Source organism: Etheostoma spectabile, chromosome 16, assembly GCF_008692095.1.
Source record: "Etheostoma spectabile isolate EspeVRDwgs_2016 chromosome 16, UIUC_Espe_1.0, whole genome shotgun sequence".
In the NCBI taxonomy this organism is placed as follows: Eukaryota; Metazoa; Chordata; class Actinopteri; order Perciformes; family Percidae; genus Etheostoma; species Etheostoma spectabile.
In genome coordinates this window covers 3,498,575-3,511,878 of record NC_045748.1, presented here as the reverse complement: position 1 = coordinate 3,511,878, position 13,304 = coordinate 3,498,575, and the positions used below count along the sequence as shown (strand labels likewise).

General features: G+C 41.5%; 1 protein-coding gene across 2 annotated transcripts in view; it reads right to left on the bottom strand.

Moving 5' to 3' along the window:
* Positions 1 to 13,304, bottom strand: part of LOC116704094 (leucine-rich repeat transmembrane neuronal protein 4) — a 122,476-nt gene that overhangs the window by 102,282 nt on the left and 6,890 nt on the right. Inside the window, exon 2 of one of the 2 annotated variants that reach the window (XR_004335590.1) lies at positions 7,796 to 9,420. Coding sequence is in view for 1 of the 2 variants with exons in the window: in XM_032539329.1 (XP_032395220.1) it covers positions 7,859 to 9,420 (1,562 nt within the window). In the remaining variant the exon portion in view is untranslated. The remainder of the gene's footprint in view (positions 1 to 7,795; positions 9,421 to 13,304) is intronic. The other variant, XM_032539329.1, reaches the window with a different exon arrangement.

Below are 13,304 nucleotides of genomic sequence, written 5' to 3'. Positions count from 1 at the left end.
AAAAAAAAAAGAGTCTTGCCGCTTTTCCAGGTAATGCAATTGCTATATTGGTGATCTAGCACCCTCATTAAGCATGGATCAAATGGCGGTGCAGAAAGCAGAGGCACAAAACTGGAGTGTGAAACAGACAGGATTAGTGCGTTTTTGAAGTCTCTTACATGGCTAATTGTCGACTGAAGACAGTAGCATCTAGAAGTTCAGCCTCCCTACTGAATTACAGATAGCTCACTTGCCCTTGGCTAGCCTCCCAGTGTTTGTGTTGATTTTTTTTCTGAGCAATTAACAATCTGACACCATAACCTTGGCCTGTAGAAACAGGGAGAGAGACACAGGGAGAGGGGGCAACTGCTTAATTTCATGACACATAGCTACTAGTTTGCAGTGACACAGGAGGAATTAGCAACAACATGTTCTTTTTTATTATGTGTCCTTATTTCAGAGTCTCAGATCATGGTCTACGACTGACACAGAAGTATCAAATTTTGATCACAAAGCCACAATCGAGGCATCCAACAAATGCCACAATCTGCTAAAATAGACAAAAGCAAGGGTTCAAACTGTGGCTATAAATCGAGCGAGCAGATACAATTTGTAGCAGACCTGCATGGCTTGATTTTAAAACAGCCCTCACTGGAAAAATTAAATAGATCGCACTGTGTTCAACTTCTTAAAATTACCCGTTCATGTTTCCTGACAAGCAATCTTGTGCTCATAGATAATTACCGTGCTCTTGACGTCTGAGAGATGAAAGTAGCATGACTTTATACTGCGAAAAAAAGGTCAGGAAGGAACCAGGGGTGATCGGTTTGGCGTGTCAGTGTGACTTACCCTAATCATTAACATGGATGTTAAGCAACATATCTACTAGAGGGAGCTTGAACCAATCCATCTTGCACTGACCAACTCACATGTAGTTGCTGTCCAATCTCCTCTCAGCTGCTCTGTTTTAACCATTTGTCCCTGTCCCCAGATAAGTACTGTACGTACAGAGGTTTTAAAATTTCTATCTTGTGTAGCTCTGCCTTTTTTTCCCAAAGTTCTTAGTCGTGTCTCACTTAACCTACTGGCTACACTGCCCCCATGATTTCCAATGGTACTGCTCCATTACGTCTGTATCTGTAAGCTTTCAGAAAATGTGCAAACATAGGGATGAAATGACTAGTATGAAGAGTACGGGAAGAAGGCTCTGTCCGTATCTAATGTTAGAATAAGTCAGCCTTAAGAGGGAAATCGAGCAAATGCAACGCCACAGGTCAGCAAGTGTTAAATGATGACCATATTAAAGATAGCAGACAGGTGTGTGGAATTTCCTAAGAGTAAAGTTCCCTCTGTGCTGTAGCGAGTTACTATTGGGACAGCAATGAGAACAACCTCAGCATGATGCTCTATGAGACCTATTCAGAAACATGGTTAAAAGGGCAGTGTATTCAAGAGAAGCAGATGCCATATACTGTACGTTGTCTTGGTTTTAGTATCAGATGTCAGGTTTCTTAAAAATAGGAACAACATTAATCAATTCAAAGACAACTATATGCAGTGTGTCATTATAGTGGATGAGACTGTAGTTTAGAAAAGGTCAGCAGCAATATCAGAGTAAGGGACAAGGAGGTAGTCAAAATGGCACAAAGCTGTCCTGTGGGTGGAAATGAGTTTCAGGACAAGTTGGGTAACAAGTAGTGTGTATCGACAACGTTTCATTGACGGGATACTTCCGGTTCAGCCGGAAGTCCCGTCAGATGTCCCTCACCTTCCGCTTTCTTTGTCTTGGCATTCTAAACTCTGATGGATTCCTGAGGACTAGGGTTAAATGCTCATCAGATCTCTGCTGGGTAAATCCAGACAGCTTGCTAGACTATATGACTTTTCTTTTGAATCGGATGGTTGGTGGTTCGATCCCTGGCCCTGCAGTCTCATGTTGAAGTGTCTTTGGGCAAGACACTGAACCCCGGGTTTCCCCCCAATGCTGCTCCTTCGGAGTGTGAATGTGTGTGAGTGTGTATCTGATGAGCAGGTGGCACCTTGTACGGCAGCTTAGGCCACAGTGTACGAACGGTGAGTGTTCCCTGTACTATGTAAAAGCACTTTGAATAGTCGTTATAAGCGCTATATAAGAACAGTCCATTTACATTTGCTGCATCCAGCACTTAGTGGCAACCAAGACGATTGGGATTGGTCTAATGAAATGGCAAGAGCATGTTTTTTTGCCTATCCAGGAATGTTGCCTTTGCTGGTCTGGCTATGCCAGACTAGGTAACATGAGATGGTAGTGAGTTTATTTGGGGTAGCACCACTTTGTAGTTGTGACCGCAGGTTAGGCTTAACAAAATCCTTATTAAAGAAGATGATTCAAGCCACTTTGTGTTGCTTAGTTCACTCGGGTTCAGACTGCCAAGGATACAAAAAATTAGCGGATTTGCATGGACGGTTGTAGAAGCCCAAGAATTATGATAGGTTTGCCAGATACATAGAAGCTGAACAAAGTAAAGGAGAGGAGAATATAGAAGAAAGGAATTTTGGAAAAAAAAAACGGTTAACATGTGGTCTGGCTGGTTTACAAAATGTGGTTACAGAAAAAAAAAATGACAAAGGATGAAAAGGAATGTTCTAATTCATGAGAAGGTGACATGAGATCAGGTCAAAGCCTCTGTCCGTATCAAGAGCACAGCTAGAAATGAAAAGATCAAAAGAAGATAGAAATGAAATGGTAGAAATAATCCTCTCTGTGGGAAGTTTGAAGTGACGTAGGAAAATGAGGATTGCCCCATCTTCAGACAATTCACTAAAAAGGCTGCCAAATTCACATCCATGACAAAGGATCAGGTGGACCTGGGGGCTGATAAAGAACAATCAAAAATGTGAAGAGGTCCAGGGTGAGTTTCAGTGACGGCACAGAATCCAAATGAAAGAAATAGTATGAGTGACACAGAAGGAATAAGCAATTCCCACTGAGAGGAGATGAACAGACCTGAGCAGCTATTGCCTGGAGCCCGAGGAGAGGCAGCGAGGCTGTGAGGTGGAGAGAGTGCAGCAGGTGCTGCTGCTGCACGGGTGATTTATGTCCATGCGATTGCAACAAAATGTAGAAACAAGATCGGAGCCCATTCTAAGATGAACTCAGGACTTTGTGAACTGCTGACTGATAGTTCCTGTCTCCCCACTACAACAGTTTAAGATGAGACAAAGGGACAGACAAAGCTGGCTGGAGAGGACGCATTTTCAAGGATATCGGAAGACATAAAATGGAAGAGAGTGCGGAGATGGAAAGGAAGCCGGGCCTTCACTCACTTTCCCTCTACAGTGCTGCTCACGAGCATAGGAACACCTGCTCAACTTGACTAAAAAGAAGAATAAAAAAAATCGTCATTTGGATAATTAAAAAAATGAGGAAAAATCCCACCTTTAAGGACACCAATTTTCTTTGTGAATGAGCAATGTATCGTATATAAATATATATTCTTCCTTAATATACATGGGCATGAGTATACACCCCCCTATGTTAAATTCCCATAGAGGCAGGCCAATTTGTATTATTAAAAGGACAGTTATTTCATGGATCCAGGATACTATGCATCCTGATTAATTAAAATATAATTAAAATAGCCCCACATCATCATATACCCTTCACCATATCTAGAGATTGGCACGGGGTATTTTCCATAAAATCATCTCTCAATGCAAATCAAACCAGCTATTAGGCTAACTGAAATAAAACCAGGGGGGGGTCCAGGGGTTCCTATACTCATGTGCAGCCCTGTATATGTTCACACAAATAGTTGAAATGATTTTCATGTTTTACGGCTTAATGCTATTGTTATAGCTAAGCAGGTTGTGCTGAAAAAGACTGGACGCCAAATCGACATGCTTTTGACAATACCAATCCCCAAAATGTGCATTGAGTTAATTAGGAGATTGCAGAAAGCAGGAAAGAGAAGGACAAAGTAGGCCTTTAATACATAACAAAAAAAAACAGCCTATGAAAGCTAACCACAAGCTGCAGAGCCACAAGCCTGTAATGCCACTGTGCGTCTCATATATGCCCTCGCTAACATTGCACAGATATCTTAATTGAATGGCATGTTTGTCTTAAGCCCCTTTCACACATGCACTGCAACAATGACATTATCTAGACATTACCCAGAGGAGCTGTAAGTGATAATGCAAATGTCTGAATCTGTTGTACTGGACATTAAACAGAATTTACCTCGCCAGCTTGTTCAATAAACCAAATTACAAATCAGCTATGTGGACGTGATGTAATCGGCGCAATGTGCTGCCTCCTGCACACTCTACCCAGGCGCCACCCGTCTCCTAAACCAAACAGAGTATTTCCTGTAAGTGAGAATGTTTTTGACACGGACATTCTCCTGTTGTGTGCTAAAGCAACTTTGGACAGTGTCTGAACCGGATTAGTCAAACATTATCCAAAGTTCAAAGGAGAAAATGGCTTTAAACTTTAAACATATGACACATCTTTATCAAAAAAAGGTTATGATGTGGAAATCCACACTACTTTAAGAAAACAATGTGCACCAATGTTGTGCTCCCTATCCAATTGCCAATTGTTAATGTTAACTAAAATTAATGATGTCTTCATTAGCTTTGTATGAAAGTAGTTTATTGATATTCAGGGTAGGCTATGGAATGAAACACATCTCACCTTAAAGAATAAAAAAATGTCTTCAGCTAATGGCCTAATTTCCATCAACTGTATGGGCCAACTTCCATCCCTTAGGTATAGCTTATATAAGGAGAAGGTGGAGAATCTGAATTAGTGAACCTTATGAAGACCATAAGATAACATTTTTCTCCTTGAGAACTTGAACTGTGTAATTGTAAAACAAAGCTGGCAATAAATTGTACTTCTTTTTTACCTTGTAATTTTGCTGCAAGAATAACTCCGTTGACTCTCTCCTTCATCACCTTCGTTTTAATTACATGATCTATTCCTAGCTGTTATTTCTTTTTTGGAAATTCCTTCATATGCTTGTCTTTGAACCACAAATATTTCCAGTACAATTTTTTTCTCCGGGATTGTTACACTCGGCCGGTTCTGTAATGTCAATTTGGCCCCTTGCCCTTCTTAGAATGGGTTAATTCCTGTTTTATTTGGCCCACAGATAAAAGATAAAAGAGTCAGCTAAATTGCCAAGTTCAATCAAGTCAAGTTTAAAGGCTAATGATAGATGCAATGATTTCAATGGTAAACAGCAGGCCTGCTTCTAGCTAACACTGATGGAGAGGCTGCAAGCTATTTTATGTGGGATCATTTGGAGTTAAAGTGTGTGTGTGTGTGTGTGTGTGTGTGTGTGTGTGTGTGTGTGTGTATGTGTGTGGAGTGGGGGGCAGGACCTTTGATAAATAATGTCTCCTACAGGGCCTCCCTTGACCATGAGAGTGAAAATAGTCCAATTCAACTGCCATTGGGGCATCAGAATTGGATATGAGTGTTAGAAAGGACAATCAGCCATGTTATCCCTTTAAATATCCCTTTATCTGTGACTTACTGGAGGTATGTTTTTGCTTTCACATACTCTAGTGTGACAGCATCCCCTCCTCCCCATCACTGCTCATTCCTCCCGATGCTAAGTGCAATAGCAAATCAATTGTTTGTCTAATATCATATTTCTGTTGGCATTTACAATTCTCTAACAAACAACATATGGTATTATGTTTAAGATCTCCCTGAGACGCATGTAAAAATTGACTAATGACAAATGACAATGAACACGTGATAACCCATTTGTCCATATTGACTGTTATTTTTAAATATGTGTGAGTTCTTCATCCATCGTATTGCAACAACCGTTATGCCTTTGTCTTACAGATATTATTCCTGTGGACACCTGTCTCTGGCTGTGTACTTGGCTAATTAGTGCAAATTAGGTAATGAGTTAAATTATAGGGGAAGGCCACAAGAACACGAACACCTGTACAAGCTTATGAAATCCAAACACCCCTACAACAAGTAGCTCTGTTTTTTGTTAGGACTGCAATAAAAACAAGCCATCAAATTTATGAGTCATATGTGTCATCTTCTCATACTGGATTATACAATATTGCACAGATCACATCTAGTCTATGTGCATAATGCTGGCTTGAAATCAGACTGTGCTCTATGTTTCGACCTGTTAATAAGATGACATTGCACACATTGTGCTGGCTTGACGACAGCCTAGTGTGTTGAGATAAAGCCACAAGAGATCTGTCAAAATGAGGTCATGTGAAACGCACATCATTCTACACAATGCCAAGCAACCTTCTTTTGAATTAAGTGCAGCTACAGAAATTTAACTGCAGCATCCTCCGCATTCTTTTCACTTCCATCCGTCAAATGGAGTATTACTTTGAAAATCTAAACATATAGCAGCACTGTAGGCTGAAAGGAGGCCCTCAAAGCCTAGGGCAAGGCAAACAACAACAAAATGGCAGCTTGATTTGTGATCCCTCTTTACAGTCAAACCAGTGTGAGCAACCTGCGAGTATTACATATTACCAGGTGACCTGCCTCCAGACGGTCAGTAACAGAAATGGAAAAGAAAGTGTAGGATAAAGCCTTTATCCTCCTCCTTGCTTTTTAAACCTCTGCATTTATAGTCATTCCTCCAGAGATAACCTGCCAGAAATCCCTGCCATGGAAATGCAGAAAAAAATCCAGAAACTAGAGTATGAGTGGGCTTGTGATGTGAAAACACATGGTGAGCTGAACCGAAATATGTCTTACACCGCTTGGTTTACAGCATCAGAGGGTGGGCTAAATGATCTTCCAGCTGGGCTTAGCCCTTCCTTAGCCCCCTGTTACAACTGGGCCGGCTAATCAGTTTTAAGAAATACCTTTCTACAGCTTTGTTGAGCTATAGCTTGAAAAACTCAGCAGTAGAATAAAAAGCTGTAACCAAGAATGGTACAGTTTGTCAGGTACACAAGAGTGTAGCAGCTGAAAGCAAAAGGAGAAAGATAGTATTCCCACATTGCTGTAGTCTGAAAACACTGTTTTGAAGAAATTCACTTGCCAGTGTATGAAACATTTCAAAGGATTCCCACTCCTTTCAGGACTATCAAACACTACTTCTTCTCTGTGTGTGCATGTCACCAAAAAATGGTTCTTCCCCTGTGTGAGTTAAAGTGTGGAAAGCCAGTGTAAGTATGCATTTCGGTTTGTGTGACTAATCAATTAAGCCAGCGTATAAACAAGTGAGTAACTTCAGCAAGTCAGTGTGAAAAGGAAAGAAAACATTCACAAAGGGTGTTCTGTTAACACTAAGTAATTTCCAGCCATCTTGAGTCATAGCTATTTCAAGAAAAAGTGTGAAGCTGTGGGGAAACTCAATTCAGTGGCAAGATTTGTTAGCATTCTCATCCAGTGTTCAGAAGTGAATCTGCCCACCATTCAGCCATTGTCCCTACACAATACCGCTCATCAAAGTATGAATAGTAGTAGAGCAAACACACAAATCAAAAAGCCTGTGGTACCCAAAAGCAAGCAACTATGTTAACAAGCCCACATGACTCTTTACAAAAAAGCATATCTTAGGCTAAAGAAGAGGAAATGCAATCAATCTCATTTATCTGAATGACTTCACACGTTGTGACAAACCAACATTTGCATCTCAGCAGAGATTAAAGTTTAAGCGAATAAACAAACGCCCATATGAAAACAAGGGATATCTTGTTATTCTCAAGTGATGCTAAAACCACTTCTGTAATAATGTGTACGCAGTGTTTACATAAACTGCTGTGTAAGGCTAAGTAATCAAGTAGCAGATTTATCATGTCTCAGAGCAGAGTAAATAATTACCTCTGGTCGCCTCGCTGTGGACAGAGTTTTGTTTAGGAGGAGTGGCGGTGGTGTGGGTCATACCTCGCATTCTCGGGAGCCTGAGATGGTATAGGTGCAGGGTCCGGTCCCATTCACAAGCACGTCCATGGCCTCAGAATTGGTGGGCTTGTAGTCCACATAGTACTCCTGTAGTGGAGAGCTCAGGGTGCGCTCCGTCTCTCTAGCTTTCTTGCGGCGTTTGCGGGCTGCTGCCGAATGCTCCTGCAGCTGCTTGACACTGCTAGGATAGCGCTTCCAAGACACGTAGATTACCAACAAGATCATCGCGACAGATAGAAAAAGGGCAACACTTCCAGCCACAATCTTATGGAAGGACACAGGCTCCAAGTCTTGCTCTGGGGGAAGTGCCACAGGTGGGGTAACAACTGACAAAGTGGGGCCTCTGATAGACCCCTCTCCTTTCTTTCCAGAACCGGTAGGTAAAGCCAGAGTTGCTGGGTGGCGTTCGCTCTGCACAGGGACGCTGGATGGGCTTGGAGGAATACTCACAGTCAGGGTTGTCGATGGGTTTGATTGGCAAACACCAAAAGCCTCGACAGCATCCATCACTTTCTCACCCTGGGCTTTCTTAGGGGAGGCGCAGATCATGGTGGTTTCCTTTGCCCCTCTGAATTTTCTTAGCCAGGCCACCAGAGGACAGATGGCAGGGCCACAGTCCCATACATTACCAGCTAAGCTAATCGTAGTCAAAGATATCCAGGCATCAACCACCTCCTGGGAGACATTGTTTAGCTTGTTGGAGTCCAGATTGAGGGTCTGCAGGTTGGGTAGGCATTGGTAAACTACAGCATCCACTTCCATCAGATCATTTCCAGACAGATCCAGTTTCTGGATGGAGGCCCAGGTCCAGGTCAGGCCCTGGTTCATTGAGCGAATGCGGTTCCACTGCAGGTAAAGTGCCCGCAGATTGTAGAGGCGTGGGAAGTGAGAGAAATTGATTTTTGAGAACTGGTTATGCTCCAGATGCAGTTCAGTGAGCTTTACTAGGCCCGAAAATGCATTCCGAGTGATACTGCGCAGGCGGTTGTAACCCAGATCAAGGAACTCAAGATTTCTGCAATCTTGGAACAGACGCATTGGGACGGTTTTTAGAGAGTTTGAACGTATGTGAAGGCTGAGAAGCTTCCTTAGGCCCTGGAACTGCCCCGGCTGCAAGGCCTGCAGTTTGTTGTACGACAGGTCCAGATTACGCAAATTAGGGACAGGGTGGAATGTGGTATTGTGAAGCGACGTGATCTTGTTGGAACTTAGGATCAGCTCTTTGAGTCTGCGGACCCCCTGAAAGGCCATTCCATCCACAGAGGCAATGTAATTGTGGTCCAAGTAAAGCCAGATGAGGTGGTTGAGTCCTACAAACTGGCCTGCGCGAAGACTGGCGAGACTGTTGTACCGTAAAGACAGGCCTTCACAGCCTCCTGAGAGGTTCTTGGGGACATCGCGAAAGGCGCTTGACTCACAGTACACAATTTTTCCATCACAGCGACAGCTCTTGGGGCACGGGCGCTCACTCAAAGATGGATTCGCCGCCAGCCACACCTGCATCAGGAGTTGGACCACTAGCCAGCGACGCCGCAGAGCAGAGCCTATGGAGAAGAGATGGGGGAGAGGAAAATGAGAAAGAATGAAAATGAAGTTAAGCTGATAAGCTTAATACAAACTCCAAGATCTCTGATTAATAATATCTAATTTTCCGTTGGAGAGATTTATTTTTCGTTGTGTTCAGTATTAAAAGTGATGGTGACTACAAACCAACATGCCCTATTTTTTCATTTTATTTTTTCCCTTTGTTTGTTTCTAAAGATAAAACGAGGATATATTTATACACACCGAGACCTGACTTATTGACCACAAAAAGATGAGGCCCAGCAATTTCTGAAGAAGTATCCTGAGGCAGGCATCAATTATGTGCTTCTACAAATGGATGGGTTTTCTTCTTCTTGTCAGTTATCAATACTGTTTGAAAAATAAACCCTTTTGTGTGTTTAGCTCATTTCCAGTATAATGATTAAAATGTGTGCATTTGAACGTGAAGGAAACTAGCACCTTTGACAAAAGCATAAACAGCTTAAAAGCAAAGTCACCAATCAACACAACATTGAAAGTGAAAGTCCAGAATATAACCTGCTGTGATATGCTAGATATGATTGCTACAGTAAATAGTTCATTTTCCCCATTATTGAATCCTCCCCTGACCGTATGCAGATAAATGATGACACATATGTATAATTCACACATCACACACACACACACACACACACACACATACACTCATAGTTTGTTTTGCATTGTTGGCAGTCTATTGATTTATATTTGTAGACTCCCTTTCAGTTTAAATATGTACAGTCACATCTTAGTTTGTTTTTTAATAAGTTTGCCTCAAGTTTTTGTAATGCATGTTAATATGGCATACTAGCGCTGAAGTTGTTGTTGCTGCTGGTTGCTCCTGCTGGGGGGACATCAGAGCAAAAAATGCACCTCCTCCATCAGAGCTCTTAAATACAGGAAGTGGCCAATTGGAATGTACCAAGGAAGCCACAGCATGGGGGAGATAGGGATTTCGAGTTTAGGGATTGCTACATGAGAGAAGTTTGAGTTTATATCTTCAGAGTATATTAGTTTGTTAGTTATTTTGTTTTGGTTGATTGCTAACATATTCATACTGATGGATTGATTTTCCGGTTTTGTTATATTTGAAGTTAAGTTGGCAGTGTTGTCTTTGTGATACCCCAGCGATCCAATCAGCCATTTTGTGTTGCCCTTTAGTTTGTTTGGTGACTTTGTGTCATTGCTAGGTCAGTTTATTCTGTTCTGTTCTATTCCGATCATGTTAACTTATCATAGCCTTAGATTGGTTAGCTCATGGGCCCAACACTTTGATACACATTTTGCCTTTTTGGGTAAATGAAACCCTCATTCTGAAAAAACACTGTAATGTAGAACAGCGCCATCTCATGTTTTCCAGCTTGGGCCAGGATTGATGTGAAATTGCCATAACTTAAAAATGAGGACCACTCTCTAGAGTAATTTTATTCTGTCCTTTTTCCACAGATCAGGACATTTCTCTACTTTCCTCCATCTTACATACCAGGTCCCTTCCCTTTGCCTACATTATAGACAAAGCTGTTAGATTCATCTATCAAGTCTGCAGAAATACTATGTCCTTCTAGTTCCATATTTCCACGTTCAATTTTTTTGCCACATCTTTGAAACCCCCTACCTCCACATGTCATGTTATAAATCATCCTGTGAAATATTCAGTCTCCATGGTTGTCTCAGGGTTGTCATATGCATTGTAAACATTTTCCCCCACACTGACCCATGTTCACCATCCCTACAACATAACTATTGACATATATGTCCAGTCATTTCACATCCTACAACTGAGGATGTGCTGTACAGCGAGTCATCAAACCTGGTGTCCTCCAACCTACAGAGCTGCAGCTATGGATATTCCTATCCCAACACTCAGCAGATAAAAATTGGGCTAATAAAGAGGCTTGCTTTCTTAGCTTCCTTCATCATCTTTATTAACCAAAGCGCATCTTATGAGCTTAGTTTGTGCTTTTGGATTCAAGTCTGAAAAACGTCGAAACACTTTGTGACTGGGAGCCCTGGCGACTGGTAAGTAAAATAAAGAAATAAACCTGAAAATGCATTCTTTTCTTTCACATGTAGTTTAATATTTCCAGAAAAAATGATACGTATTATACTTGTTATCATATATATACACACACATATATGTATATAAGTGGTGAATCTTGGCTTGTGGGCAGTCCTAAGGGACTTGTCCGACACCAATTTGTTTCACATGACAGTGACAGTAATCAAGAGAACAGCATGACTTGTTTGGACCCCAAGGGTTCATGACTTTTGGCCTAACGTGACCTGATCACTGTGATTTTAGAAAGGACTTAAAACTCTTGAGACTCTGGCACCCAGATAGCTCAAATAGAGGTTTACACCTCATCCAAACTAACCTCATGAAATGGCGTGTGTATGACCCGCCAATGTGTCCACCATTATCAGTGTTTATGTTTACGCAAAGTCATGATGTCATGTTGCTTATTCACAGTGGCCCAGGTTTGACTCTGACATGCGGCTCTTTGCTGCATGTCAATCCCCCCTCTGTCCCCCTTCCTGTCTTCAGCTGTCCTATCAACATAATGGCATCAACATAAAATAAAAACTCTGGCAACTCACTTGTAAATTAAAATTGACTGCAAGTGTTTATTGATTACTTTTAAAGTAGTAAGAGCAATTATATACCTGCTGTTGGTTAATTGACAATTTCATGTAGTCAGCACGTGGTATAAAAACGTTTTTTTTATCACATTGTATATTCAGACTAAAGCAAAGTCAACATTGAGCGGACTTATTACCCCAAATTGCATGGTCTTAGCTGTTTCAATTGATATCATTGCAATGCTTGTTTACAATGCATACACACTGACAACCAATGTTGAAGCAAAGCAACTTGCAATTTACTCACACATATCTGTATCTGTATTTGTATTCAGTCATCCCATAAGCCATCATTGCAGCAATGGCAGAAGCAGATAAGTCATGAAAGGCAGCCTCTACAGAGCAAATTAGCATTCAAGAGCTGGTGGTTGTGTATATAATCCCGGAGGCGTTTCAATTCAGACTCCAGCCATTTAATGCTTAACCAAACCAAAGCCGTACAGGTTCAGCATGGATCATCGATTCTATTTTCAACAGGTTCATATAAAAAAAAAAAATCCCTGTCCTCCTTAAGGAGTTCACCTCTTCCCCTGAAAACAATTACCACTGATGGGGAGAATGACTACATGTCTATGAAGTAAAAGTCTTAATTGTGGGGGGTACAGTAGATGCTCTTCAATGCTATTTGAAAAGGGCAGAAGAGTGGTCAGTAGCTTCCTGTGTTATCACTCGTTCTGAGGTGAGACAGAGCTGTTTCCATTAAAATTGTTCCCCTTTACAGAGCCACTAATGATGTCTCATTAAGATGCATCGATTTCCCCTTTGGGTGGTGTTATGGGGGGGGATTCACTACTTATGGGTGTTTCTCAAGGCAATGTCATGAGGTATGGACTTTATTACCATTGTCACAGTGAGATAATGTGAATTGGTAAGAATGCAAGTAGTGGGTACTTTAAGTAGCTTGCTAATGTTTGATGTGTTGGCAGGCGCCTTGATGAATTCACCGACAAAAATGAATGTGTTACGCAATGTGTTACATTGATGATGCGCTAAAACATGGAATATTTGGGCTTTGAAGACAGTGTGGTTTAGGCACCAACATTTCAATTTTCTTGTATTTTCCGTAATGTTTACAGGACTTGTCAGAAATAATTCCCTGACATAGAGAGGCACCATAGAGCATATGCTATCTAACATAGCCATTTCACTCCTTGCCAAGCATCTGCTGATCCCATATGGGTATTGTTTGTGTGTGTGTGTGTGTGTGTGTGTGTGTGTGTGTGTG